Source organism: Meriones unguiculatus, chromosome 2 (genome assembly GCF_030254825.1).
Source record: "Meriones unguiculatus strain TT.TT164.6M chromosome 2, Bangor_MerUng_6.1, whole genome shotgun sequence".
NCBI lineage: Eukaryota > Metazoa > Chordata > Mammalia > Rodentia > Muridae > Meriones > Meriones unguiculatus.
This window is the reverse complement of record NC_083350.1, coordinates 191036200-191062446: the sequence shown is the minus strand read 5'-3', so window position 1 is coordinate 191062446 and position 26247 is coordinate 191036200. Positions and strand designations below refer to the sequence as shown.

General features: G+C 45.4%; 3 protein-coding genes across 19 annotated transcripts; 1 reads left to right on the top strand and 2 right to left on the bottom strand.

Annotated features, from left to right (window-relative positions):
* Positions 1-908: 908 nt before the first annotated feature.
* Positions 909-11735, bottom strand: Isg20l2 (interferon stimulated exonuclease gene 20 like 2). 3 transcript variants are annotated; one of them, XM_021661867.2, is made up of 4 exons: positions 11598-11735; positions 9768-10770; positions 2680-2880; positions 909-2167 (listed from the first exon to the last, which is right to left on the bottom strand). In XM_021661867.2, the coding sequence occupies exons 2-4, from the start codon at positions 10626-10628 to the stop codon at positions 2054-2056; spliced, it is 1176 nt and encodes a 391-aa protein (XP_021517542.1). In that variant the 5' UTR covers positions 10629-10770; positions 11598-11735; the 3' UTR covers positions 909-2053. The 3 variants fall into 3 exon arrangements, with proteins under 3 accessions (XP_021517542.1, XP_021517543.1, XP_060234563.1); XM_021661868.2 differs by having other exon boundaries at positions 9768-10745; positions 11598-11734; XM_060378580.1 differs by having other exon boundaries at positions 9768-10924; positions 11598-11732.
* Mettl25b (methyltransferase like 25B) lies at positions 11601-22965 on the top strand. Of its 15 annotated transcripts, none has more exons than XM_060378566.1 (9): positions 11619-11764; positions 16361-16485; positions 16635-16847; positions 17292-17459; positions 17584-17727; positions 18424-18908; positions 19377-19561; positions 20174-20312; positions 20696-22965. In XM_060378566.1, exons 1-8 carry the CDS (start codon positions 11641-11643, stop codon positions 20293-20295), a joined length of 1566 nt encoding a protein of 521 aa, XP_060234549.1. In that variant the 5' UTR covers positions 11619-11640; the 3' UTR covers positions 20296-20312; positions 20696-22965. The 15 variants fall into 15 exon arrangements, with proteins under 15 accessions (XP_060234560.1, XP_060234549.1, XP_060234548.1 ...); XM_060378565.1 differs by having other exon boundaries at positions 11620-11764; positions 20174-20328; XM_060378568.1 differs by lacking the exon at positions 20696-22965 and having other exon boundaries at positions 11626-11764; positions 17292-17354; positions 20174-20449.
* On the bottom strand, positions 20666-22224 carry Mrpl24 (mitochondrial ribosomal protein L24). The gene is made up of 5 exons (XM_021661870.2): positions 22042-22224; positions 21869-21964; positions 21593-21696; positions 21220-21350; positions 20666-21039 (listed from the first exon to the last, which is right to left on the bottom strand). The coding sequence occupies exons 1-5, from the start codon at positions 22222-22224 to the stop codon at positions 20903-20905; spliced, it is 651 nt and encodes a 216-aa protein (XP_021517545.1). The 3' UTR covers positions 20666-20902.
* Positions 22966-26247: the final 3282 nt, after the last annotated feature.

The window sequence follows — 26247 nt, the reverse complement described above, 5'->3', positions numbered from 1 at the left end:
ACCTGAATTTCATTCCTAGTACCCATGTGACAACTTAAAACTGTCTGCAAAACCAGTTCCAGGATTAATAAACTCTAATGGCCACTATGGGCACCAGGCACACAGTAGCACACAGACATATATATAAGTAAAACACCTGTAAATATAAACAACCTCCACCCATCCTAGTGACATGGTATAAATACAAACAGCCTTCCACCCATTTAAGTGATACAGTGTACCTCAAGTGCACAGTGGAGCTCTCGTGGAGGACTGCAATCTTACTTACAAACATTACCCCTTATTAATCAAGGCTAGAACTCACAATTTGAGACAAAAACCATTAAAACTCGAAGAATCAAAGTAATTCATTGCCACAAATAATTAAATGGCAAAATGAAACTGTAAAGGGATGGAAAGATGGCTCTGAAAAGTAGGGACAGTAATGCTGGACAGACCATGAATCACCTTTAGACACAAGGGTGTTTACCACTGAGGGAGAGTTGGCAGCAGCTGCCAAGCTGGCATCACCAAGCACCCTTCCTCCCCCACTGTCCCTCCCCTATGCTCATGGATTCAATCCACCCCACTCCTCTGGTCACATACCCTAAACCTGCACAGCTTAGTGTATTTATGTGACAGAGGCTTACCAGAACTTCAAATCATCTAACAAATAAGGGCTCTAGTGAACCATCCAGAGCCTAGAAATCCTTACAGAACTACACAGCCCTCCACATCTTGTGATGCTATTTCACATGAAGCAAAAAAGAATTTACCACATGAGTTGCAGAGAGTTCCAGAGGACCTTGGCTTGATATCCAGCACCCCCTTTCAAGAAACTCACAATGGCCTCTAAAACTTTAGTTCCAAAGGATCTGATACCCTTTCCTGACCCCTGCATTAATAAAATACGCATTAATACGCATTAATAAAATAAAAATACATCTTTATATAAAAAAAAACAACCCACCAGGTTTCTAGTATAAAAATTCATAAAAAGATTCATTTGAATTAAGAGGGTTCATTTGCAAAGTGAAAATTTGGAAGACTATTAAAACTATGTAAATTCTTTTTAAACTAAGTGGAACCTAGATTAAGTAAACTGTTATTCAGTGCTATGTAATGTGGCTATACAAGCCAGCAAGCAGCCCCACAATCCTTTCTTTTTCTTTTTCTACTTCTATGAGCCAGAGCTCCTCGACATACTCAAACTGGCCTAGAACTTTTGCTCTTCCTGCCTTGCCCTCCAGAGCCCTGGGATGACAGACTACCATGCCTAGCTCCAATCAGGACACCTCTGAAAGTCAAAGGATACTGTTAACAACTTTAAAACAAACAAACAACAAACAATAGTTAAAGAATCAGGCACTGTGGTAAACACACACCTACAGTCCCAGCTCCTCATGGGGCTGGGGAAGAAGTCATTTCAGTCAAAATGTTTGAGGCCAGCCTTGGCAACACAGCAACTCCGTTATTTCACTCCCCACCAAAAGGAAACACGTCCTACAGATATGGTAGTGTGGGAAACTGTATTCCCCGGTGTGCCTTGCTCCCTTCAAAGTTAAGAAGGCCAAATGGCACAAGCACCCTATGACATGTGGTTAGCACTATTAATGAAATAAACAGCCTACAGTTCATCATGTTGTGTTCCATTCCTCTACCCTCCCCCAACCCACTCCCAGAGACTGAACCTAGTTATCCATACATGCTAGATAAGGGCTCTAGCACTGAGCTTTACTCCAGGACCTCTTTTTATGTTAATACAGGGTCTCACTAGCCTAGGCCTCACTAATTCTGCAGCCCAGGCAGACCTTAAATCTGTAACCTGTCTACGCCTCCCAAATACCTGGGATTACAGGCCTGGGCCACCTGCCTGACTTAAAGGTGGGTTTTAACATGAATGCTTTCCCCTTCCATGAGACACTTAACCACACAGCGACCACAATAGCGGAGATGAAATGTCAATGGATATTAAGTCTCTGGTGAAGCCCCTCTCTCCAACAATTCTAGCTTTTACAGGTGTAAAGCTGGCAGAACTGTGGGTTGGTCTACTGCATGTGTCTCCCTGAGATTGCTAATTTTCTGGAGGATTCTGGGCCAGGTGCTGTTCCCATTCAACTTCAACCAACTTATACAGCTCCATGGTGGCCTGGGCATCTTCCACCGAGGAATGTCCACTTTTTCCAGCCTATAGAGGAAAAGAACATGAAGATAACAAGAACTGTTTCTTCTTTTCCCAGCCAACTCTGTACTCCCTATAACCTGCTAGCCTTCCCATATACTTTCTTCTATAGTTTATGAAGTGTAGACAGAAATCTGTTGGGACCCTCCTCCCTAGCACATCTCTGAGGTTCAATTCCTAGGAAGCCTGCTATTATCTAATATACTCACCACCATAGCAATGTGTATGTATATATCATATTATTTAAGTTCTGCACAGGCAGGATATGTCAGGTCACAGCAGATCTGCTGAGTCTTGTTTCTTAAATGTTCACTATGTGGCAAGTATCCATAGCTGAATATTCTGTAGTCACTGTCATGAAGGGCTGAGCATGTGAAATGTTTGAGTGGTCTTCTTTCCCCACCGTACCATCTGGTACAGTCTATAAGGTACACAGGAATAATTATTTCTCCTCACAGACAGGAAGATCACTGGGTTTCAAACTGTGTGTGTGGTGGGGGCACTTAGAGAGGAGTTACCTGGATGTCCCGACTCAGCAGCTTCTTGGTGAGATTCTTCAGTGACAAAGTGACATTCTCTGGGCAGTCAGCCTTCCGGTTGAGGAGTGGTATTTGGGAAGTGTCACGCGTGAGGGACTTGGGGTGAAAGTACTGTAGGGCTTTGTAGTCATTGTGGATGGCATGCCCTACCACTATCTTCCCTGAGAGAATCTTCAAGATCTGGAACAGGCACATAGGAGGTGATGAGAGGTGAAGCTCCTTATATTCTGAAGGCCCAACATGCTCATCACAAACACACCACACCTCCCCCACCCCATTCTTGAAATGCTCTCTTCCATAAGTGGATTCCTCTTATGAACTCCACCTCCTTCCCCTAGAAAACTGCTTGTATAATCCCATTTGGATCCGTATCACCAGAAGTTCCATACATATTAATTTTCATCACAACAATAACAATGGTTATTCTTTTTCCCCCCTAACAGAACCTTAAGGCCTTGCATATGCCAGGCAAATGCTCTACCACTGACCTATATCACTAGCTGCTTCCTTTGATCTTCAGTGGCACATACATTAAAGATGCTGGTCATGGGGCTGAAGAGATGACTCAGCAGTTAAGAGTGTGTACTGGTCCAGAGTTTGGCTCCTGGAACCTATGTAGGGTGATCCACAACTGTCTTGTGACCCTTTTCTGGTCTCTGCAGGCACTGCACTCATGTGTAAAAATGCATATATGTATAATTTAAAATAAATCTTTACAAAAAAATTTAGTCACTAGGCAAGGTTGCATAAACTTACAATCTCAACACAAAGAAAGCTGAGGCAGGTTACAGTATAGCCTACGCTACAGGAGACCCTGTCTCAAAAAGAAGGGTTGGATCTGGGAATGCGACTGAGAGTGCTTGCCTAGCATGCATGAAACCGTGGGTTTGAAACCTAGCACTGCAATAACTGGGCACATTGGCACAGGCCTGTAATCCCCATACTTAGGTAGGAAGAACCAAAGTTAAAGGTCATTCTTGGCTCTACAGTGAGTTTGAGGCTTATATAAGACAAGCCTGGGATATAGACACCCTGCCTCAAGGGAGAAAAAAATAGGCCAGTGAGATGGCTCAGAAGTATAGGTTTGTGTCACCATGCTTGAAAATCTGAGTTTGATCCCTAAAACCCTAATGGAAGAGAGAATCAACTTCTACAAGTTAGCCTCTGACTTCAACATGCATGTCATGACACTCTATCCTCACACAACAACAACCTCAAACAACAACCACTTAAAAAGTAAAGCTGCAGATAGGGCTTTCTGCATACTTGTTTAAAATCTTAAGGTCTGAAGGCTAGCCCCAAAATGGGATGTGGAAACAGCAGTGCTCCTGCACAGCCTTCAGGGACCCCACTTATTGCTACATCTGGGTATATCTCAGACTCATAACCCCAGTTTAGGCAAGATGAGAGGTTTTATGATGAAAACTACACAGCATGGTAAGTCCAGTCAATACATATGGCTCTTTGTGCCTATGCTCATAGTCCAGCACCATCTTCATCTCATCTGCCCCCTGAAGCTGGGACCATTTGCAATCAGACCCACCCAAGCCTCTCTCACACATCTGCTCATTTTCGCCCTATGGACAGGATGTACACTAGCATTTCTTTCTCTCTCTCTCTTTTCTTTTTGTTTTTGACAAAGGGTCTCACTGTGTAGTTCTGGCTGGCCTCAAATGTAGAGATCCACCTTGTCCCTGCCTCCTGAGTACTAGGATTAACAATGTGCACCAGCACTTAGCTACTTCATCTCTGATAAACCTCCTTCATTGGACTACCTGGCTTTATAAAGAATCACTGGAGGGGCTGGGAATATGGCTCAGCTGTCAAGAGTGCTTGCCTAACATGCATGGGGACTTGGGTTCTATCCCCAATACTATGCAAACTAGGTGTGCTGGCACATGCCTATAATCATAGCACTAAGGAAGGTCAGAAGACCAAGGTCATCCTTAGCTACAAAGGCAGGTTGAGGCCAGCCTGGGCTACGAAAAAGAATCACTGGAACTGTGTCTGGAGAAAGCCAAGAGAGTAGGGACCTCAAATTGCAAAGGAGATCAATGGTGCCCTCTAGTGGCCTCCTCTGGCTCTCTCACTTACTCCATTTCTCTCTCCCTATCTTCAACTGTTTTTTATTATGAACATGGGGCTGGAATGAGTGGGTTTGCTAAGTGAGGGAAACACATACCTTTTATGTCTTTTACTACAGAGGCCACCCAGATGGCCCCCAACCAATACAACTACGCTCCAATTCAGCTTTAAAAATATACACATATTGTTATACTTTGGGTGTGCACCATGTGTGCTTAATGCCCGAGACCAGAAGAGCATCCCTGAACTGAAGTTACAGACAACTGAAGATGAAGCACTACATATGAACTGGGAACTGAACTCAGGTCCTCTGCAAGAGCTCCTAACTGCCCAGCCATCTTTCCAGGCTGTTTTTATTTTTTTATTTTGTTTTTGTTAAAGTTCTGCCTCCTGCTACTCACACTTTCAGCACTTGCTCCAAGCCACTTCCACACCTGCAATTCCACCCACTTCTATCACCAGCTGGCCATTAATGCCTGAAGTCAACTCCACTGGATACTTTGAAGTGGATCTCAATTAGAGGCTTGGGTGGGTCTGATTGCAAATGGTCCCAGCTTCAGGGGGCAGATGAGATGAAGATGGTGCTGGACTGTGAGCATAGGCACAAAGAGCCATATGTATTGACTGGACTTACCATGCTGTGTAGTTTTCATCATAAAACCTCTCATCTTGCCTAAACTGGGGTTATGAGTCTGAGATGCACCCAGATGTACAACTTTTACCACCAAGTTGTAACTTCCCAATTTTAGCAGCTGATGCCTTGTCAAGCAGACAAGACCTAGAATCATGTAGAGAAGAAGTTCTGGGTATGCCTTCGAGGGACTTTCTAGACTGAGCTAACAGGTAGAGGTCCCAGACTGTCAGTGGTAACCAGCTGCCTCACACTCCTGCTGCCATGATGGACTGAAGTGTCAAACTATTAGCCAGAAAAACCCCTTTCTTCTTTAAACTGATTCTGTCACAGCAATAAATGTAAAAAAATAGTGTGATAAACCTGATTATGGTGGTTTGAATGAGAAAGCCACATGGGGTTTCGGAAGCCCATGCCAAGCCCAATGTTTATCTATTTTTGCCTGATGTCTGTGTATCAAGGTGTAAAGCTCTCAGTTACTGCTTCAGTGCCATGCCTATCTACTTCCTGCCATGATGATAACAGACTAAACTTCTAAAACTGTAAGCAAGCCCCCAACTTTTTATAAGAGTTGCCTTGGCCATGGTCTCTTCATAGAACAGTAAGGCACTGGTCATGTGATTCTCAAGACTTTGGAACTGGTTCTGAAGAAGGAATATGAGTATAGAACTGTAGGTTGGAGAAGCCCTAGAATGCTGTACACAGACCTGGTGGGATCCTGGAAGAGGACAAGGCCAAGAGTAATGCCAACAATGGAGGCCTGGCTCATCAGAGTTAGGAGAACTTGAATGAGGCTGAATTAAACAGTAATGAACTAATTTGTTTGGCAGAAGACACTTTCACACAGGGTACTGTTCAGGCGGTGTCATTCAAAGAGACTGCTCACTGCTCTTATCTAAGTCTACAGTAAGAGGGAGCATGTAGGATGTTAAAATATAAAGAACAAATAACAGTTTCTGGGGAAAGAAGCATACACATTCAAAGTTAAAGGCTATGAAAGGGGATACCTGCATTGGGACAAGAAAGGTACCTTAAGGGTAAGACCCCACCCACAGGTGCTCCCACAGAAAGCTCCGAGCTGTGAAAACACACACTGAATGGAGAAAGCCAAATTGAGAACCCTGCTTGAAAAACAGCACTTACAAAAAGAGTCTTCAATCTCTCATCAGGCATTTTGAGCTAGAAGCAGAACTCTGCAACGTGTGGCACTGATTTAAGGGCATGAAAAATGCAAGAATAAGCGGGTGATGGGGGCTAGCATAGAGTTCTGAAGGCCAGTTAGGGGCCAGGCCATGTGTGGCAGGGTTGGTATCCCTTTGAGGAGGCTCCCACACAAAGCTGTGAAGGTGAAACCTAAGTTATAATGGAGAATCTAGAATTTGGAAAATGCCAGAGCCATAGTACATTTGCCAAAATAAGCTGCAGGCACAGAGTGAAGCTAGCCCAACAAAGGGGTCTGTGTGCAGCAGAGCTGCAAGGGCCAGCATACCTGTGGGCCTTGCAGTCCAGACAATTGCATCACAAGTGTACGATGCTGGACATGAAGCTGGAGGCCCTGGTGTTTGCTCCGCTGTGTTTCAATCTCATTCTGGTTTAGTTTTTCCTTTCTATGTCCCTGAGTAGCTATGCCCCTGTACGTATGCTCCTGAGTGGTATAAGCAAATCAGGAGGGAGCAAGGCAGTAATTCATTTCATGGATTCTTCTTCAGTTCCTGCTTCTAGGTTTCTGCCTTGAATCCTGCCCTGACTTCCCTTGGACTACAACTGTAAGCTAAAACAAACCCTTTTCTCCCAAAATTGCTTTTAGTCAAGGTGTTTAATCGCAGCAATAGAAATTCTAAGAAATTGGTACTAGGTTGTAAAATATTGCTGTGATAAGACTAACCACCTGTTTTTGGGAGGACTGTAAAAGGATTTTGGAAATTGGGACTGGAAAAGCCATTAGGTATTACTCAAAGCTGAAAAAGCTCCTGTGTGCACCTGGAGGATGATGCTGAGAGCAGTGCAGAGGATGAAGGCCTGCCTTGTGAAGTTTCAGATGAAAGTCCTTTCAAGAATCTAATCAAGGGGCAGCTATACAGCAAATGTCTTTAGTCTCAGCACTCGGGAGACAGAGGTGGAAGGATCTCTGAGTTCTAGGCCAGCCTGGTCTACAGAGTGAATTCCAGGACAGCTAGGACTACATAGTGAGACCCTGTCTTGAAAATACAAAAACAAACAATAACCAAAAAAAAAAAAAGAAAGAAAGAAAGAAAAAGAAAAAAGGAAGAAGAAAGAAAGAAACAAAGAAAGGAGAAGACAACACTATTACTCTGGTGAAATCTTCTGGCAAGTGCTTCTCCAGGGCAGCACACAGGAGATATGTTCCAGTGTGGGCCAAGGCTGCATCTCATGCTGGCAGTAAGAGTCACCAATGTGGTACTGCTTTTGAAGTCATGATGGGATCACGAAGAGGCATTGGTGAAGGTGCAGCCTTAGCTGCAGTAGAAGGCCCAAGACTGAAGGGAGCATGGAGAGAAGTTGTGGTCTGGCACCATGTGGCAAGGTCACAGTCCCTGACGGAAGTCCAGGAGAGGCTACTGGTGAAGGTGTCCTGTTGCAGTGGAGATCCCAGCACCATGGGATGACCACCAAGGATAGTAAAAACTTTGGAGTAGAGCCAGCCCGATCCTAGGAGAAAAGCTGTGTGTATGTGTGCAGTGGCAAGCCTTTTGGAGCCTAGAAGATCATGAGTCTCAGAATATGATAGTTAAGTTTTATAATGCTGAACTTCAGTTTTGTTTTCTTTTGATGACTGTATCCTGGCTCTTTCCTCTTGAAATACTTGTTTTTGATATTACAGGAACCCACAGTCATGAAACCTTAGAGAAACTTCGGAATTCTAAAGAGACTTTAGATATTTTAAAGAGATTGAACTTTTAAAGTGTTTCAATTTTTAAAGACCATGGAACTTTTAAAGTTATGAATGTTTTATATGTGATGTTGATATTAATATGACATCTTGGAGACAAGAAAGAAAAGGTTATGGTTTAAAACAATGATGTGTTTGTGTGTCAGGTTGACAAGGGCTCAATTGTTTTATGTCAACTTGAGACATATATCTGGGAAGAGAGAATCTGATTTGAGAAAATGCCTCCACAAGATTAGTCTGTAGGGGCTGGAGAGATGGCTCAGCAGTTAAGAGCACTATCTATTCTTCCAGAGGTCCTGAGTTCAATTCCCAGCACCCAAATGAGGGCTCACAACCATCTACACTGGGGTCTGATGCCCTCATTTGGCATATAGGTGTACATGCAGTCAGGGCACTCATACACAAAATAAATAAATCTTAAAAAAAATAAAATAAAATGGCCTATAGGCAAATTTGTGGTGCATTTTCTTGATTGATGTGGGCGGTGCCACTTCCAGGCAGGTGGTCTTGGGTGTTCTAAGAAAGCAGGCCGAGCAAGCTAGTAGCAGCATCCCTTCGTGGCCTGTGCTTTAGTTCCTGGCCTAAAGTTCCAGCTCTAACTTCCCACATGGGATTATAAACATAAGATGAAATAAGCCCTTTCCTCTTCAAAATGCTTTTGGTCATAGTGCTTTATAACAGCAGTAGAAATTCTAAAATAAACTAGGCATGGTGGTACATGCCTTTAATTCCTGCACACCCACCCAGCTCCACCTTACCCAGCCTTTGTTTTTGTTTTGATGTGATGGTCTTACAGTTAAGAGTCTAGCTAAGTTTTAGAGACTCTTTGTATATTTTTAACAGTGTTTAGACAGAGACTATGAAAATGTTTGAAGTTGAACTAAATCCATTTTATATTATGAAATGGCTACAGGCTTAGGAGGACCAAAAACTGAAGGTTATGGCTAAAAAGTGTCATGTTTGGGCATCAAGTTGACAAGAGATAGACTTGTGATAAATTACCTACTTGATAGGATCTAGAATTATCAAGAAAAATTCTGATCGTATCTGTGAGCTTTTAGACTGGGTTCACTGAGGTGGGAAGATCCACAATGAAAACAAAACAAAAATAACCTATTCATTCCATTGGCCAGAGTCCTAGGCTGAATAAAAAAGAATCAGAAAAGCAGCACTCATTTCTGTCTACTTCCTGACTGCTTGGTAGCTGCACCTTGCTCTTGCTGCCACAATTTATGAACTATGATAGAATACACCTTTCAAATGAACCCACATAAATTCATTCCTTCGGTCAGGTATCTTGCCACAGCAGCTAGAAACCAATCCCTCATCCAACAGGAGCCTTCCCAATCAGTGGCAATATCCTCCCCCTCCTAATCCTTTCACACCTCCCCAGAATATCACTTGCTGACAGTCTTGACTGTCTTGCCCCATGCTCCTCACCTGACTTCGAGCAATCTTAAAGGGTGTAGCATTTGCCATGTGGCTCTTTCGGATGCCACTCCATCTGGTCCGGTAGTCCACAATATGGCAGGGGGGGAGGACATACTCGTCATAAAGTACATCTCCATTGTAGTTCACAATGCTGCAGCGAGCTAAGGAACTAACACGCCCTTTGGGTCCTGTGCCCACCATTTCACAATCGATTGCTACCATCTTCCCTGGTAAGTTTTGGAAGACTTTAGGGCACTTATCCTCTGAATGAGCTTGGGTGGAGCATTGTGCAGCATTTTTCTTCAAGGGCTTCTGGGAGCCTTTATTCTCTGAAGGACCTTGCATGGAATTCTGTGCAGCACTTTTCTGTGAGGGCTTCTTGGAGCCCTTACTCTCTGATGGAGCTTGGGTGGAGTTCTCAGAGGCATTTTTTTTCAAGGGCTTCTTCTTGGAGCCCTTCTGGGTGGGAGATGGGTGGCTCTTAATCTTTGGTAGGGCACTCTGAAACTCCCCTAGCAAATCTATTTTAGCCACAACAGAATCATTCTTCTTTGAAGGACCGGGGGTCAGCCAAGACAATGATGCTTTCTTGTCTATGGACCGCTCTGCCTCCCTTCTGGAGGCAGCTGCCTCTTTCTTCTTTGGGCAAGGAAGGATCTTAAAAATGCCATCTACTCTTGGAGTTTCCCCTTTCTTTGGAGGTTCTGAGTTCAATTTAGATACCTTGCTAGGGGGTTGGTTCTTTTTATTCAGAAATCCTCTCTGTTCCAAGAACCGTCGCTTCTTGACAAAACGTTGATGCTTGGCATTTCCTCCAAATGCCTTTTTTGAAGGTTCCCCAAAGTCCAAATTCAGGAGTATGGTAGACATGAGGACAGCAGATGATGGGTGAGCAGCTGGCAAGAATGGCTTATTGATGGAAAAAGGATGAGAGGCTCATTCTCTGTGGAATCTCGTAGTTCAACATGTGGAGGTCTGCAATTAGCCCTGGGGACAAAAGTAATCCCGATACCTGCACCATAGGTCGGGAGAGTAACGGGGAATAAGATAAGACCAATTCTGGAAGACTTCAGTGATACTGTTCTACGCCCAAAGCCTGGATACTAATGAAGACCTACAATTCACTTTGGAGTTGGTCTTAAAAGGGTTACTTTCCCTCTCCAGATCTGTGTAAAAAAAAAAAAAAAAAAAAAAAAAAAGGAAGATGCTGGGGCTGGTGAGATAGACGACTCAGTAGTCTCAGTAGTTATAGGCACTTGTTGCTCTTGCAGAGGTCCGGAGTTCAGTTCCCAGCACCCACGCGACAGTCCACAGCATCCCTATTTCCAGTTTCAGGGAAATCAGATGCCTTCTAACCTCTGCAGGGCCCCGACACTCAAATAGTGCACATATATACATAGAGGCAAAATACACAATAAATCTAATAACATAAAGTGAAGATGCTGAAGCTGGGAGTAAAATGGGGGTGTGGGGTCCACGGAGTTCGAACTCTGCCATGTCTATGAAGTCAAAACAAGGGCGTTCTGAAAACAGCAGAGAAATGAAACGTCTAAGTATGTTTTTCAGTGGTGAGAGGATACAGGACAGATGTCTTCTGAATTACTCAGGCATCCTTAGCATGGCACCAGAAAAGAGCAGATCCAGGCACCGCTCTCCATCGGCTCCACGTAGGGGTGTGATCTCCTCAACCACCTCACTTGTACCCCACAGCAAGGACCTGTACCACACACCAGAGGATCTGAGTGGAGAAAACTCAGGGACCCAGGCGGGGCACCTCAGCCAGCACACTGTTGACAGTCCACGCGGTGCCGGCCATCCCCGAACACCTCTCATACTTACCTCCAAGTTGGGTTCCACTAAGATCGCAAGCGTCCGGAGCCGGATGCGGAAGCAAGCGCACGCCGACGTATACCCGGACGGCAGGAACGCGGATGGCTGCGAGAAGGGGGCCGGCGCACACGCACCCGCTGCGCCCCCACCTCAGGCAGCGAGGCCAGTGACTCGGAGTGCGTGAGCAGCGGCAGCGGCGGCGGCGGCGGCGGCGGCGTGGGTGGGGGCGGGGGCGGGATACGCTCCCCGGCCCCTCGGGCCCCGTGGAGGTACAACTCGAAGGTGGTTGGCCGCGGGAAGCGGAACAGCGCGCCCCGGAACCGTGGCCCCACTTCCGGGGGGAGGGCGGGACCTGTAGCTGGCCGCCCCACTGTAAGCTGGTGCTGGGCGCACCTCTGTGACGTCACCGAGTCAGCTCCTGTGCAAATAGTTTTGCTCGGCGGAAACCGTGACGTCTGACAAGTGCGTCTTGTCATTCCTACCTGGACGCGGTTGCGGGAAGCGGTGTTGTCGGGCGGGTTCGGAGTTCTTGCTTCGTGTTGGGCCTACAGAGTTGAGACCAGCTTGTACCTTGTACACCGGGGTGCCGACCTTGTGTCTCGTCACTTCCCTCCTTGCACTGCTAGTCAGGCCGCAGGATGCCTGGCGTTTCGGCCCATGGCCTCTCCTATGAGGAGCGAAGGCAGCTGGCTGTGAACCTCACCCGTGTCCTAGCGCTCTACCGTTCCATCCTGGACGCCTACATCATCGTGAGGCTACTGGGCTGAGGGCGGGGTTCTTCTTATGGTGAGGGTAGTTAGCTCACTACAGAGAAAATTTAGAGACAGCTTTTATCTCTCCTGTACAAGGAAAGCTGAAGACTAGAATAATTTCTACCCGAGCCTTCTCTCTAGGAGCTCTTCCCCCCGCCCCCCAGCATTTGGGCGGTGCTGCAATTGCGGTGACCTTTCCTGGAAACATACGAGATGTTCCAGAGCATACATGTTCAGGCTTTAAATACATTTCTGGTTTTGTAATATAGCGAGCAGTTGAGCTTTGAAATTAGACAGTTGAACTAGAGTCTTGCGTCTACTGTTAACATTTTTCTTTCGCCTTCCATTCCTATCCCTGTTTTCTTGACTCTAAAATTGATCCCTATCTGAAGGATACTGGGGGGGGAATGAGAAAAAGTGTCAATGTCACCTTCTGAATTTCTCAAGCCTCATTTCATTCATTGATTCGCAAGATTTTGTTTTGTGTATGAGTGCTCTACCTGCATGTGTGCCTATATCCCAGAAGAGGGCAGTAGAAGATATAAATGGTTGTGAGCCATCATGTGGTTGCTGGGACTTGAACTCAGAACCTCTAAAAGAGCAGGCAGTGCTCTTAACCATTGAGCCATCTCTCCAGCCCTCTGTGCGTAATCTTACCTCTCCCTTCCCAATGCATCTGAAATTCAACTCTTCCCCGCCCTCCCTTCTTTTCACTCCAGTTGGTGATCATCCTCCTTCAGCCTCCTAAATACTGAGATTACACCAGCTGAAGATAAAACTTACTATTGTGCAATCTTGGGGTTTTGTTGTTTGGTTTTGGTTTTTCTTTTTCTAATTTTTATTTAGTATGCACTGCTGTTTAGCCTTCGTGTGTATCTGTGGGAGAGTGTCAGCTCTTGGAGTTATAGACAGTTGTGAGCTGCCATGCGGGCACTGGGAATGGAATCCTACTCCTTTGGAAAAGCACTCAGTGCTCTTAACCACTGAGCCATCTCTCCAGCCAGGTTTTTGGTTTTGCAAGACAGGGTTTCTGTGTAGCCCTTACTGTCTTCAAACTTGCTCTGTAGACCAGGCTGGTTTTGAACTCAGAGGAAGTCCTTGGCCAGATATGGTGCACACTTGTAATCCTGGCACCTGAGGATAGATGCAGGAGAATCAGGAAATCAAGGTTCATCTGGGCTACAAAACAAGTTCTAGACCAGCCTGGACTAGACTATGTTGCTTCAATAGAAAAAAAAAATTAAAAAGGAGGGCAGAAATACATAATGGTTCCTGCCTGTAATCCTACCCCTCAGAAGACTGAGGCAGGAAAATTGCCTTGATTTGCAGCCAGCTCAGACTAGTGTTGAGATTCTTCTCGATCCCCTGCACTGTTTATACAGGCACCTGAGTGGGGAGCTGTAACTCTAGAGCAGCTGTTCTCACCTTCCTAAGGCTGCAACTCTTTAGTACAGTTACTCATGTTGTGGTGACTCCATAAAATGATTTTTGTTGCTACTTTATAATTATAATTTTACTACTGTTATGAATTGAAATTTAAGTATATGATATGCAGGATATCTGAAATGCAACCCCCTCCAAAGGGGTCACAACCTAAAAGTTGAAAACCACTGTTCTAGAGTAAATACTTCTCTAGAGGTAGTGAGATGGCACTGCAGTTAAAAGCATCTACTGCTTTTTCAGAGGGCCAGTTCTGTGCCTATCACCCACACAACTGGTGGCTCATAGCCACTTGGATCTCCAGCTTCAGGGGATTTGATGCTTCTGATTTCTGTGGGCACCTGCATTCATATGCACATACCCATCCACAGATGACACACATACATAATTAATAATAAAAGTACTTTTAAAACATTTTGTCTAGGAGAAATGGCCCAGAGGTTAAAGAGGTTAAGAGGTCTTTCAAAGGTCCTGAGTTCAATTTTCAGCAACCACATGGTGGCCCACAACCATGTATAACGAGATCTGGTGCCCTCTTCAAGTGTGCAGGCACACATGCAGGCAGAATGCTGTATAAATAATAAATAAATCTTTTTTAAAAAAGTTTTGTATAACTTGTATGAGGCCCTGGTGGGAAGTAAATTCCCTAAGTATTGCCAAAATATTTTAAAACATTGAAACAGGATGTGGTGGTGTGTAACTTTAATCCTAGCACTTGGATTACAGAGGCAGGTAACACCTGAGTTACAAGCCAGCAATAGCTACATAGGGAGACCCTGTCTCAAAAACAAAACAAAATTTGCTTAAGTGTTTTCAGAATAGTGAAGATATATGTGTGGGTGTTTACTTCTGCTTGTATTTTCTTTACATAACAACTCTAAACTGAAGTGTCAGTTTACATCTTTTTTTTGTGTGTATGGAGTTTAAAGTAGTTCTCCATTAAGCTCTCTGTTAGTTTCATGAGTGTTTTATCCTATATGGTATTTGTGTTAGCTGAAATAATTATTTGTATTAGTTTTCGATGCTGGAGATGGAACCCAAGACCTTGTGCATGCTCACCAAGCACTCTTATTTTTATGACCAGACTCAGAGATCTGCCTTCCTTTCCTGAGTGCTGGGATCAAAGATGTACACCAGCATGCCCAGCCCTGATTAAGCCCCCCCCCCTTTTTTTTTTTTTTAAGATTTACTTATTATTTATACAGTATTCTGCTTGTACACCAGAAGAGGGCACCAAATCTCATTATACCTGGTTGTGAGCCACCAGGTGGTTTCTGGGAATTGATAAATTTTCATTTTGTTTTTTCAAGACAGGGTTTTTCTGTGTAGCCCTACCTGTCCTGGAACTCACTCTGTAGATCAGGCTGGCCTCAAACACAGAGATTTACCTGCCTCTGCCTCCCCAGAGCTGGGATTAAAGGTGTGCACCACCACCGCCTGAGTTGCTAATTTTTTTTTTTTTTTCAAAGTAAACTGCAGGAACAAGACTCTTGTCTCTCCAAGTTTACAATAGATTCTGGTGTGTAAATAAAGCCTAAGAATTTTTTTTTTGGAGAGGGCATTAACTCTGGCTATCCCAGAATAGACCAGGTTCACCTTGAACTCACAGAAATCCTCCTGCCTCCTGAGTGCTGGGAAAAGGTGTGTACCACTATGCTCAGCAGGAGGCCATTTGCCAGAAAACAGAATAGGTGTCCTTGTCATTGGGGTTGTGGAGACCAGAGTCTGATTCACTGGTCGGTAACTCCCATAATAATTAAGGCTTTTTAGGTTAGTTGATTATTTTCAGACAGGGTCTCACTATGTACAGGCTGGCCATAAACTCATAGAGATATTCCTGCCTCTGCCACCCAAGTGGTGGGATCTTTTGGTGTTCGACACCATTCCTGGCCCTCAAAGCCCCAGAATTTAAAAAGAACGGATGAATGAATTAAAATGCAGAGCTGTCTGTATAGGTTACTAAATAGTTACTTGTTAATGCAGTGTGTCACTCACTGATCGAGCTGTTGATGCAGATATTTTTAAAACAATTGGTAAAGTCATGCATTGTCGTGCATGCCTTGGGACAGAAGCAGATCTCTGTGGGTTTCAGGCCAGCCTTCTACACAGTAAGTTTCAGGACAGCCAAGGCTACACAGACCCTGTCTCAAAAAAACCAAACAGGCCAGGTATGATGGCACACACCTTTAATCCCAGGGAGGCCGAGGTATAGGACAGCTTGGTCTACAGAGCAAGTTCTAGGACAGCCAGGACTACACAGAGATATCCTGTCTTGAAAAAAATCAAAGGAACAAACAAAAAAACCAACAAACCAAAAAAGAAAGTGAGTGGAGAAAGCAAACATAAATAAGTAGGGACATAAATGAGAGGTGTGTCTGGAATGCAATCTGTCCACCAGGGCATTATTGGAGGCTGGGGCAGATGATGAGAGCTGATAGAGATGAATAGGAGATACAGACATTTGATTATCTTGGGCACTAACTAGTGCCAGAAAAAGGCAGGTGATCAGGTGGAGAATTGAGACTGGCCCAAGAAAATGGGAATAGTAGTACAGTTCTGACTGCTTGGCTCCTTCTGCAGGAATTTTTCACGGACAGCCTGTGGGGCACACTCCCCAAATCATGGCAAGAAGCATTAGATGGACTAAGCCCACCACAGCTGGCCACTCTGCTGCTGGGGATGCCCAGAGAAGGAGAAGAGGTCAGGTATGTGTAAGCCAGAGGAGCCCTGAGCTGGGGAATGAGAGCACCTAGCCATGTATGGAGCCTTGTGTAGATAGCCATGGATTGTCCTGGGCCACTAGGTCTTAAGCTGGTGCATTCAGGATATGATTGTGTGCTATATTCACTGGCAGCCTGGGCTGGACTATCTCAGCTACAGGTCCGTGTGGCCACTCACCCTGCTGGCCCTGAAGTCCACAGCCTGTGCCCTTGCCTTTACCCGGACACCTGGCTTTCACACCCCATCAGAATTCCTGGAGAACCCCAGCCAGAGCTCCCAACTAACGGCTCCTTTTCGGAAACATGTCAAGCCCAAGAAGCAGCATGAGATCCGGAGGCTGGGAGAGGTGAGGAGCCGCCTGGAGGCCAGACTGTCTGAGAGCCCAGTACTCCTAAAGCCTATAGTTATGAAGATGTATGGTCCTTACTGCATATGCAGGGACCAGCAACTTCAGAAGTCTCCTTCCTCAGCAAACATGCTGGAATTCCATCTGTTGGTGCTGGGAGACTCCCCCGCCCTTTTTCAGTGTTGGTTGACAGCTGTGTGTGGGGGTGACTTGTATTCCTGTTCACTGCAGTCATTTTTGGTTTTACAGCCTGCAGGGCTCTTGCTGTTAAGGGGCAGACTAGGCAAAAGACACCTACCATCATCCTCAAATTCTGGTTTGACATCTCCTATCTCTGTGGCACCCTGTGTTTCCCTCTACCATCTTGGCTACTACCATCCTTGTATTTGCTTCAGGAGTCAGGAGCCAATGCCAAGAAGAGCCTTTTGTTTCCTCTTCTTTCAGTTGGTGAAGAAACTGAGTGATCTCACTGGCTGCACCCAGGTTGTGGATGTGGGCTCAGGCCAGGTGAGCCGGATTCCCAACATACTGCATACTGTCTATTTGAGTTTTGAGGATAGGACACCAGGAAGGCAGATTAGCCCTCAGAAGCAGGTGCTAAGAAGTGTGTATGTGAGTGTGTTTTGGGGGAGATATTATAAGCCTTTGGTAGAGCCCAGGACCCAGTTGTCCACACCACTGATAGGGTGACAGCCAACAGGGCACTGAACAATGCTGTCCTCCCTCATGACTCCAGGGACATCTCTCCCGCTTCATGTCTCTTGGGCTGGGGTTGACGGTGAAGAGCCTTGAAGGGAATCAGAGGCTGGTAGAGAGAGCTCAGCGCCTAGACCAGGAGCTCCTGCAGGCCCTGGACAAAATGAAGAGGAGGCACCCAAAGGTAAGCTACCCTTTCTTCAGCCTGCACTATAGGGGAGAATAAACACATACACACTATAGTGCTGGAACTGCTTATTGACTCATTTTCTGCTTGCAAGTTTCTCAGTTTGAGATGGTCCCTATTATTTTTGCTATTTTCTGCCCCTTCCCCCAAAGCATCTCCACAGCTCAAAGGCACTTTCTAGTTTGTGTAATTTCCACACCAGTATGTTCTCATAGCAAACTATGATGTAGCCATATGGTTACTGTTATTTGCTGTACTAGGGATGAACTAAGTCCCTGACGCACGGTCACATATTAGACTCATTACCAACAAGAAAACATGAAGATCTGGGATAGAGCTCTATGGTAGGGCACTTGCCTGAGCATCCATGAAGCCCTGGCTTCCGCCCTCAGCACCACCAACAGAAAGAAAAAGGGAAAGTGAATTAGGTATGGTGGTACATGCGTGTAATACCAGCACTGAAGAGGCATGAACAGGATTCATGAAGATTTGCCTGCTTAGTCAACCTGTTGAGCTCCAGGTCAAAAAGGGCTGCAAAGAGCTTATCTCAGCCCCTATGCTACCCAAAAGGAAAAGGACAATAACCTGAAGATGAAAAGGTCTACAGTCTTCAGAGTCTAACTCTTGTGCCTAGCTGTTTCAGAGGACAGTCACCCAACTTTGCATCTGCCTTTGTTTTTTCTCCCTCCACAGGTGGCACAAAGAGGCCCTCACCACTGCCCCCACCATGTGGTTCAATGGGTTAGCCCCACAACTCTGTGTGAGGAGCTTCTGCTTCCTCTGGAGATGCCAGGCCAGTGTAGTACCCGTCTGCTACTCACGGGCCTTCATGCTTGTGGGGATCTGAGTGTTGCATTGCTGAGACACTTCTGCTGCTGTCCTGAAGTGGTAGCCCTGGCCTCTGTAGGCTGCTGCTACATGAAACTCAGTGACCCTGGCAGCTATCCACTCAGTGAGTGGGTGGCTGGGCTGCCTAGCCACGAACTACCCTACAGGCTCCGGGAAGGGGCCTGCCATGCCCTGGAAGACTATGTGGAGAGGCTACAGAAAGCGGGTCCTGGTCTGCAAACACACTGCTTCCGTGCAGCACTGGAGACAGTCATCCGCCATGTCTGTCCTGAGCTTCGGAGGCCTGGCGTGCAAGGAATACCCAGGGTCCATGAACTCAAAATTGAAGAGTGAGGTCTGGGGAGTCTCCCCACCTGTCCCCACTTACTAGCCCAGCCAAAGAAAATGTGTGTGCCCAGAGGAATGGGGCATTTTATTCTGAGGGCAGACTGACTACATAGTGAGATTTTGTCTCAAAAACATAAAACAGGCAGGTGTAGTAGCTCATGCCTTTAATCTCAGCATCCAGGAGTCAGAGACACAGATCAAGGTCAGCCTGGTCTACAAAGTGAATTCCAGGACTACACAGAGATACCTTGTCTTAAACACTCACACAAACTTCTATTTAGACTAGGTACTGTGGTCTGCCTGGGGAGCCTGAGCTAGGAAGACTACTTGTACTCAGTCTGGGGCCAGCCTGGGCAAAAATGACCTTTTAAAATGCCTATTTAAGCAAATCAAAGTAGAAATCCGCTTCTAGAAAAAGGTTTAAGTAGGAGGGGAAGTTTCAACTAACTGACTTATGGCTGGTCCCACAGATACGTGCAACGAGGGTTACAGCGAGTAGGTCTAGATCCCCAGGTGTCCCTGGACCTGGCTGCCCTTCAGGCCCACCAAGCCCAAGAGAATCGTGTGACTGCTTTCTTCAGCTTGGCCCTCCTTCTGGCCCCACTGGTAGAAACACTGATTCTGCTGGACCGGCTGCTCTATCTTCAGGAGCAAGGTGAGGGGATGAGGTTCTGGGGTTCCCTTGAATCCTTGTAGTGTGCTGGGCCTGGCCATTGCCTGATGGGTGGACCATTTGTTGACAAATGTAGATTTCTGGCAACACCTCCCGGAAGACTTGTTTTGGTTTTAAGATTTTTGTGACAGCTAGGCGTGGTGGTGCATGTCCAAAATCCCATTACTTGGGGAGGCAGAGGCAGGCAGATCTCTGTGAGTTCAAGGCCACCCTGGCCTACAAAGTCCAGTACAGCTAAGGCTACACAGAGAAAACCCTATATCCAAAAACAACAACAACAACAAAAGTGTATGTACACATACCCCATGCTTTCGGGTGTCCAATTTCCTGGAATTGGAGTTGCAAGCAGTTATGAGCTACCACTGTGGGTATTAGGAACCAAATTTGAGTATGCTGGAAGAGCAGCAAGTGTTCTTAACCACTGAGCCCTCACCAGCATCCATGAGATGAATTTTAAGCAGCGCTGCAGGCATTGAGAAAGCACATGGACTGTCAAGTCTTCTCACTTTGGAATAAGGAGCTATGCTACAGGATGGGCAGAGAGCCTGGGTTGAACTCCTGTTTCCTTTCTAATTAGCCCTCACTTTCTCCTAGGCTTCTATGCTGAGCTCTTGCCCATCTTCAACCCTCAACTCTCTCCCAGAAATCTGGTACTGGTGGCTACCAAGACACCCCTGGGTCAGGCCTTCTCTGCTCTTGAAACTGAAGACAGCTGACAGTCTGAAACCAACAGGTGGCTATGTGGCTAGGTATTGTGTCACCATTTAGAGTACCCTGCATCTCCCTGGGATTCAGATTTATACCCTTTCTCTCCCTTCACATGTAAAGTAATAACTGTAATTTTTATTTATTAAAACTCTTAAGACTTAAGTCCTGTTTCTGTAAATACTTTGTAATTTTTATCTAGTTAACTCCTATTTCTGTAAGTAGGGAAAAGAACAGAGGGCCTTCTCACTTCTATGCCCAAACAAGAAGGACCTGTCCCCGGGAAAGCTAGCATCTACCCAGTATGTCCTGATAAGAAAAGCTGCACCATGACTGAGCTCCTCAAAATGCAAAAGGAAAAAGGGTAATGTGGATAGCAGCTGAACTCAAGGTGCTTTATTGTTGTTTTAGGAAGAAAGGCTTCCACCCTCAAAGTGAAGACTGAGCAGACACCTTTAATCCCAGCACTAAGGAGTCAGAAGCCAGGCAGATCTCTTGTGAGTCAAGGCCAGCCTAGTCTACAAAGAGTCCAGGGCAGCCAAGGCTACACAGAGAGAAAGCCTGTCTCAAAAAACAAAACAAAAAAATACTGAGCAGGTAGAAGTATTACTCTCAGGCTCAATACCAATAAATTTTCTTGTGTCTTCGAGTCTCCTGGATCCCCATTGCCTCCATCACATCTTCTTCTAATGTCTTTAGCCGGGCTACATAAGTTCTTTCTAGAGCGTCTTCCACTGATGTGTCCTTGGGACCATCTGTTAAGTCAGAAGAAAAGAGATGGTAAGTTTGCCATCTCCTTAGTTAGGGATGGAGCCCATGACCCTGCTCATGCTAGGCAAGTCTTCTACCACCAAGTACATTCCTAGCCCCACCAACTCTGCTTGTCTTCTTACACCTCACATCCCTACCCTCTTCCTGCCCTATCCCCAGCTTACCAGTCCATGTTTCAGGAACAATGCCATCTGCTCTAGGAAACTCAGGTTTGGGGATAATTCTTCCAGACCTTGTAGAGACTCGAACCCGCTCTCCCGACTCAGTAAATCTCCACTGGATTTCAGTGGGTTTCCTGGTGGGGGGGGGGAGGGGAGTCTAGCTTAGAGCCACTCTCCAACCCAAAAGTGAAGGCAGTGGTTGAGGACCCCGGGTGTCTCTCTCTGTACCAAGGTTACTGACAGAACTGTGTCCAAGAAACAGACCCCGGAGTTCCAGAGTATCCAACACACAATTCTCATGTGATGAATGGGTATGACCAAGATCAGTGTGTACTCAAGAGTTAGAAGCCCCTTGACCAGAAGCCCCTGTGCTTGCCTGTCCACGGGGTCGACTAGCTTGACCTGGTGATGAAGCAAGGGGGCTTCACTAGCTATCATAGTCCCTCGGTGATCTTTGGTCCTGCCAATGTAGCGGTAATGCTGTCCAAGAGAAGGCAGTATCAGAAAGAAAGTATGTGAAGGGGATTTTGCCCATTATTGCTTGGCATATTCAGCCCAAAGCCCCTCAACCAGTTTCCTGTTTTCCCCTGCTGCCCTTAAGAAAAGGACAGATGGGGAAGACTTCTCAAGTCCCCAGCCTCCTTCCACTCACTGTGTTCAAGCCCTCCAGGACAACCCAGTTCCGCTGCCGAATGACTTGGACCACTTTGCCCTGCTTCCCAGCATCCTTGCCATCTAAGATTTCCACCTGTAAGAAGATGAGAGGACAAGGGCAGGAAACTGTTGCCCACAAACCTTCTTGTCTCTCTGTCTTGAGGTTCTTACCATGTCTCCACAGAATAGGTGCCAGTCTTCATCAGAGATGGGCTCTACCACTACTGGGCGCCGCCTGCTCCATGGGGGGTTCTTCCTTTTGTCTGCTAAGGAGCCTGGACGGCTCATCCCATAGCGGTAGTGAGGTGAGAGGGTGGCTTTGGATGCCAAGGCCAGCAGGGCAGAAAGACGCATGGCTAAATGTAAGAAATCTCACCAGTGAAAGACTCAAAAACTTTCTTCACCAGCTGTGAGTCAAGAGAAACAGAATGAAGATTTGAACAAAGGAACTTTTTGTTTTTTGAGATTGTCAAAACCTTATTTTAACTCTGGCTGACTGAGAACTTGTAATGAGAACTGGAATTTTGGTTTCCTTAAATGAATGAATGAATGAATGAATGAATGAATATGTTTTTGTTTTAATCCCAGGTATATGGACGGACATGGGTCTGCTTTGGACTGTCCGCAGCAGCTGACTATGATTTGCCTCCTGCTCTAGCAGCCACGTGGTTTGCTAGCTGTTGATAGTTTCTGCGATTGAGTGACATTTGAAATTCTGGGTACTTTTTAGAGGATATATAAATGCTAGGGCCCTGGGAGGCATGGTTGGTGGTTGGTGGTCATTGGCAGGAGGGGAGACGGTTGGTTGTGGTTTGTTAGCAGTCACGCTCAAAAAAATAAAAGGAATTAGATGTCTATCTCTCCCCTCTATACTGTTTCTCTTCTATCTAGTGATAGGGAGTTAAACTGGGGTGGGGGTAAAGGGTGGGAAAAAGAACCCATAAAGTAGCAAAGACAAGCTACAACTCACTATGTACACCAGGCTGGCCTTGAACTCTCAAATCCTGTCTGCTTCTGTCTCCTTTCCTAGTGCCAGGACTAAAGGTTGTACTACCACACTCTGCCCCGAGGAATGCTATTAAAGCATTTACTGTCTTCCATAGTGGACTTCATCTCATTCCCACTTCTCAAGAGTCATCTTTACAAATGAAAAAAGGAAAGAGGTTATGTAACTTTCATCCATGGTGACAAAGCTAGAATTGAAGCATTCAAACCCCCATATATCTGACTTCAAAGTAAAGAATTCACTGAGGCCAAGGGCCACACTAGTTAGCTTCTTGGATTGCCATCTCAGGAGAGCTTGTTACTGAAGATACTTAAGACAGTTATTACATGGATACGTGTACAGTAGGAAAACAGATAATAAAAGAAAGCACTAGGACAGAGCCTGAAGGCAAGTAGTCACAAGGCAAAGTGAACAGAAGGGTAGCAAGGATAATAGCTTACAGTGTCCTAGCTAACAGGTCTAGACATTAGCACAACTGACTCCACGATGGAAGTGCATTTAGACCATAAACTCAGCATGTAGACACTGCTGGAGGATGTTTTTGTGCACTGTGTATACAAATGCTGATTTCTGTACCCAGAGATGTAGTTACAGTCAGGGCGTTGGCACTGTAATTATTATGAAGCATCCCAGTCTCAATGTTGTGTAAAAATTGTTCTCCATTGCCTCCTGATTGGTTAATAAAGAGCAGCTGGGCACAGTGGCACACACCTGTAATTTCAGCACTCTTAGGAAAAAGCAGGCATCTCTCTGTGAGTTCAAGGCTATCCTGATCTACAAGACGAGTCTAGGACAGCTAACACTACACAAGAAACCCTGAAAGGAGGAGGAAGAGGAGAACAAGAGGAAAAGGAAAAGAAGGAAGGAGGAGGAGAAGAGGAGGAGAAGGAAGAGAAGAAGAGCTAAATAAGAAGAAAAGAAGAACTACACAGCCAATCGCTGGGCAGGAGAGAGATAAGACTTCCAATCCCAGTGAAGGGGTCTCAGGTAGGGACCAGAGAGAGGAGTCACCATGAAGACATGGATGAAAAAGGAACAGCTGGAGTGAGACTAAGAAGGTAGGCGATGAGCCACGTGGCTGATAAGTAGGCCAGGCCAGCATAGCAAGGTTAGAATAGCACAGTATCTGCCTGGCTATTGTGCCAAAAGCTTTTAATAAATATAAAGGTCTCCATGTCATTATTTGGGAGCTAGGATGGCCATGGGGGGACTTACATTTTACAGAGTAGCACCAAGCAAAATGAAAACAAAGACCTTATGCATCAAAGTCCATAGTTCTGAAAAAGTTCTAAATGTACTAAGCTTGCTTTTTTGCTTCTTTAGTTCTGCTTCTGACTAAACTGTTCTTGTTAACTGAAGTACGTCAACACAAGACATGATTTTTGTGCTTAAAAGCTCACCCTTAGAAATGCTTGGGACTACACTGGGATCCCAAACACCCAGTGTAGTCACTCTTTGGCTAATGACTTTCTGTTGGCTTGAACCAGTGTTAGAGCTGTCTTTTCTGGTAAATACCCCCAAACACCTATCAGATGGGAAAAACCCATTCCTCCCTAAGGATAACTTTTTCTCTAAGACTTAAGGACCTCCAAGCCTATACTCTAAGGTTATTGACTCTTTAAGTTTCCTCTCTAAGTATGTGCTAGCAGATTTCCAATTTTGGATGGTAGACTATATTAATGGATTACTAAAATAATTGGTTTAAAAAAAAAAAAGTATTTTAAGCCAGGCCTTCCAGCTACTTCAGCAGCTGGGGTAGAATAATCACGAGTTCAACACCTGCTTGGACAACTTCATGAGAGCCTGTCTCAAAAAGTAAAAGGTGAGGCTGAGGAGATGGCTAAGTAGTTAAGAGCACTTGTTCCTTTTCCTGAACCTGGATTTGAGTCCCAGCACCCACATGGTGTTTCACAACCAACTATAAGTCCAGTTCCAGGGAACCCAACATCCTCCTCTGGCCTCCAAAGGCATTAGGCATGCAAGTAATGTACGTACATACATGTAGGCAAAGCACACATTAAACATTTTTTTAAATGAATAAATCTAATTTTTAAAAAAGGTAAAACAAAACCAGATGTGGTAGTGCACAGACTTGTGTAATGCCAGCATTTGGTAGGAAAGAACAAAGAGACTCTTAAGTTTGAGGGTTGAGGCCAGGCTACATAGAAAACCCTTTTTAAAACTTTTAAATGGGGGAGGAGGGAGAGAGGCTCTGCAGGTAAGAGCAGGTATTGCTTTTGCAGAGGCCCATCCATACCTCCAATTCTACCCCTACTTTGACCTTTGCTGGAACTAGCAACATACATAGTGTTATATATACATGCAGATAAACACTCCTACACATAAAAATAATCTTAAAAAAAAAAGGATCAATGATGAGTGCAGTGGGACATGCCTTTTACTCCAGCACTTGGGTGGCCGACCTCAGTGAGTTCAAGGCCAACCTAGTCTACATAGTGAGCTCTGGGCCAGCCAAGACTACATAGTGAGATCAAATCTCAAAAAACAAACAAAAACCCATTAACTGAAATAAAATGCTAAGTGTGCTGACCCATGACTTGAGACTTAAAAGCATTAATGATTACTTTGAGTTCAAGGCCAGCATGGCCTACAGTAACCTACAGGGTAGTCTGAGCTACAAAATGAGTCCTATCTGAATCAAAACAACAAAGCAAAAAGTCTCAATGTAGAATGCTAGCCTAGCTCGCAATAAGCTTTCTGAACAGTTGCTACGGCAGGGAACCGTACTAAGTACCATCTCACAGAATCCTAAGGACAGAGTTGAAGTTGCCCTTACTCTCGACGTTTTTTTACGCTGTATATGTGTGTGTGATGCTGGTGATCCAACTTAGGGATTCACATATAATGGGCAAGCATTTTGTATAATCGGGTTATTCCTCCCTTCTTTATACATCTCAGGATAGAAGGGGAAAAGCCCACTGTTAACTTGACGCTCGAGAAACACAGGGACAAATATTTCTATTCAGATCCAACACTAAGGACTTAAGGACCCCAAGCCTATACTCTAAGCACTACTAACAAATCGGAAAGTGAGAATTTCAATTTCAACTGTGAAGAATTTAGTCTTCACAGTACCCAGGAAAGGATGCAAATATTAAGATCACGTTTACTAGCACGGAAACCGGGCCTAAGGCAGCTTCATGCCCTCGTGTGTGCTCGCGCGCTTTAAAAATCCTGAAGGCCCCGGGTATACCCCCTCCATCTTTCCCTTTGGTTTCCTACACAACCAGGATGCTATTGTCACTTCCGCGGTGGAGGTGGCTTTCTTCTCAGTGCAAGGACTTCTCCTGTCAGACTCACCCAGATCTGAGGATAGCTTCAACCTCCTAGCAAAGAGAAACCCAAGGAAA

What these genes read in the sequence shown, in the direction of transcription:
- Isg20l2 (XM_021661867.2), bottom strand. Translation starts at nt 10,628, where the DNA reads ATGTCTACCATACTCCTGAATTTGGACTTTGGGGAACCTTCAAAAAAG. An exon ending in TTAAGATTGCTCGAAGTCAG is followed by an intron (nt 2,881 to 9,767) that starts GTGAGGAGCATG and finishes TGCCTGTTCCAG; the next exon opens with ATCTTGAAGATTCTCTCAGG. An exon ending in TGCTGAGTCGGGACATCCAG is followed by an intron (nt 2,168 to 2,679) that starts GTAACTCCTCTC and finishes TTTCCTCTATAG; the next exon opens with GCTGGAAAAAGTGGACATTC.
- Mettl25b (XM_060378566.1), top strand. Translation starts at nt 11,641, where the DNA reads ATGCGGAAGCAAGCGCACGCCGACGTATACCCGGACGGCAGGAACGCG. An exon ending in AGAGAAGGAGAAGAGGTCAG is followed by an intron (nt 16,486 to 16,634) that starts GTATGTGTAAGC and finishes ATTCACTGGCAG; the next exon opens with CCTGGGCTGGACTATCTCAG. An exon ending in AGGTGCTAAGAAGTGTGTAT is followed by an intron (nt 17,460 to 17,583) that starts GTGAGTGTGTTT and finishes TCATGACTCCAG; the next exon opens with GGACATCTCTCCCGCTTCAT.
- Mrpl24 (XM_021661870.2), bottom strand. Translation starts at nt 22,224, where the DNA reads ATGCGTCTTTCTGCCCTGCTGGCCTTGGCATCCAAAGCCACCCTCTCA. An exon ending in ACCTATTCTGTGGAGACATG is followed by an intron (nt 21,965 to 22,041) that starts GTAAGAACCTCA and finishes ATCTTCTTACAG; the next exon opens with GTGGAAATCTTAGATGGCAA. An exon ending in TGTTCCTGAAACATGGACTG is followed by an intron (nt 21,040 to 21,219) that starts GTAAGCTGGGGA and finishes CTGACTTAACAG; the next exon opens with ATGGTCCCAAGGACACATCA.